At 33.0% G+C, this 2,209-nt stretch overlaps 1 protein-coding gene across 1 annotated transcript; it reads right to left on the bottom strand.

Annotated features, from left to right (window-relative positions):
- Nucleotides 1-349: 349 nt before the first annotated feature.
- On the bottom strand, nucleotides 350-1,210 carry LOC140011301 (uncharacterized). Its single transcript, XM_072060086.1, has 2 exons — nucleotides 671-1,210; nucleotides 350-586 (listed from the first exon to the last, which is right to left on the bottom strand). Exons 1-2 carry the CDS (start codon nucleotides 1,208-1,210, stop codon nucleotides 350-352), a joined length of 777 nt encoding a protein of 258 aa, XP_071916187.1.
- Between the last annotated feature and the right edge of the window lie 999 nt (nucleotides 1,211-2,209).

The raw sequence follows: 2,209 nt of genomic DNA, 5'->3' as shown, positions 1-2,209 counted from the left end.
CCTTAAAAAGTTGTGCAACGCACAACAAGCAATGACTATAGTTATTTGAGTGCTCATGTAGAAATTATCTACCTGACCCTTCAACTATTGAATCTTTTCTTAAGCACACCGAATGTACGCTCAATGACATTGCGAAGTTGTGAATGTCGAGTATTGAACAAGGTCTTTGCCGGAGATTCGGACCCCACGTTCTTATACGGGGGCATGAAACTAGGAGCATTCCTGTATGCCGCATCAACTAAGTAGTACTGACCTAATTGACAAAGTTATTCCAATTAATAAACGCGATAAAAAATAGGAGTTGTGGTAATAAAGCATAGCACACACTTGACTCGAAATATTTGATCCATCACTTATCAGGTTGCGGCAGTGAAAAATCGGACGGATATACTAATGCTGACTCCAACACTCGCGCATCGTGTGCACTTCCCTCCCATCCAGCATACACATAGATGAAGCGCATGTCATGGTCACAAACTACCAGAACATTCTGTGATTGAAATCCGTGCCGATTTGTATATGCCATTTGCTCGCCTGTCGGAGGACAAGCTAAGATGTGGGTGCCATCCATCGCTCCCACGGCATCCTAGTATGTGTCAAAAATATATAATCAACTTTCTAGAATCGTCTTACTACATCAAGCCAAAAACCACTATTCTTTCCACATTACCTTGAACCATGGATAAAAATTAGTTGAGTTTGCAATTCGTGAATGAACTGCAGTCTGATCACCCAGTCGTATTATTTCAGCTGCAAATAGACACAGGCCTCGGAGCACCTTTCTTATATTTCGATTAATCGTCTCAATGGATCGATCAAAAATAGTCCCCAACACACGGTGCGTATGCTTGTGGCTGACCAACATTAAAGTCATAGCAAGCGCCTCCTGTATGGGCACGTGCTGTTGGTAATTGTGTGGAACGTACTGTCTCTCGACAAGGATATTGGACAGTTGTAAGAAATTATCAATCGTGATACGCATGTTGTCTATTGAGCGTCTATGATGACCGTAGAATAAGCGTTCCACCCACTGCCTATCTGTGAATGAACCATCATGTTGCGGAAGTGGTTGATTATTATCCACGTGTGCAAGCGACAGATGCATTAACATTAACGAGGCACTCATAAGAAGTAAGGCCTCATCTTTCTCATCTTGCCTCATGTGGTCCGCATTGCGTCCTCTAGCACCACGGTGATTGTTCCAGGCCATAATAATTGAGTATATATCTGTATATATGTTTACATAAGCGTGTTCGTATGTGTATAACCAATTCCATAAATGTATTAATACACGTGTTAATGGACATAAATAAAATGTCCGGAATCTAGACATAAAATGGCTTTAAATTTAAGTATGTAATTGGTCAGACATGTCCCATTAGAGTCTTCATCATCCTCTCAAACCAATTACGAAAACTAGAGTAGCTTTATGGAGTATAGAATACTTAGCAATATGACTTTTATAGCACGTATTTAGCAATATGACTTTTAATATAAATATATTTATAAATGTATATTATTATAAATATATAAATTATAAATGAATATTATATAAATGTATAAATTAATATATTTGTAATTTATAATTTATATATTTTTATATAAATATACATTTATGCATTTATAATATATTTATAAATATTTATAAATAAATATATTTATTTATTTATATAAAAGTCTTATAAATATATTATAAATGTATTATATTATCTATTACTATAATACATAATATAAATATATTTATAAGAGTATAAATATATATTATTATAAATGTATAAATTATAAATAAATATTATATGAATGTATAAATTATATATCTTTCCTATTTATTAATATTATGGGTAAATGTATAAATGTAATTAATATGTATAAATGTATAATTAATATTATGTATATTAATATAAATGTATAAATGCATTACGTGAGAGTATATAAAACAACAATCCAAGCGAAAAAATTTCAGTCCGTACTACCTCAAAAAACAGATTTGGACTATTATTTCAATTTGTAACACCTTAAAAGATTTATTATCACTTTGAAGCGGTAAAATATGAACGATTACTTTCCAATAACTCGTACAATGCATTAAGTGAGAGTATAAATGGCTACCATACAAAAGATCTAAATAACCACAGAAATTGAATTTAGATTGCAATTTTTTAACCGAAAATATCCGTCTACTATTTACCTCGCTTCCACTGGCACGCAC

This window comes from Coffea arabica, chromosome 7e (genome assembly GCF_036785885.1).
Source record: "Coffea arabica cultivar ET-39 chromosome 7e, Coffea Arabica ET-39 HiFi, whole genome shotgun sequence".
Lineage (NCBI taxonomy): Eukaryota > Viridiplantae > Streptophyta > Magnoliopsida > Gentianales > Rubiaceae > Coffea > Coffea arabica.
This window is presented reverse-complemented; position numbering and strand designations above follow the sequence as displayed.

What these genes read in the sequence shown, in the direction of transcription:
- LOC140011301 (XM_072060086.1), bottom strand. Translation starts at nt 1,210, where the DNA reads ATGGCCTGGAACAATCACCGTGGTGCTAGAGGACGCAATGCGGACCAC. An exon ending in ATTTTTATCCATGGTTCAAG is followed by an intron (nt 587 to 670) that starts GTAATGTGGAAA and finishes GACACATACTAG; the next exon opens with GATGCCGTGGGAGCGATGGA.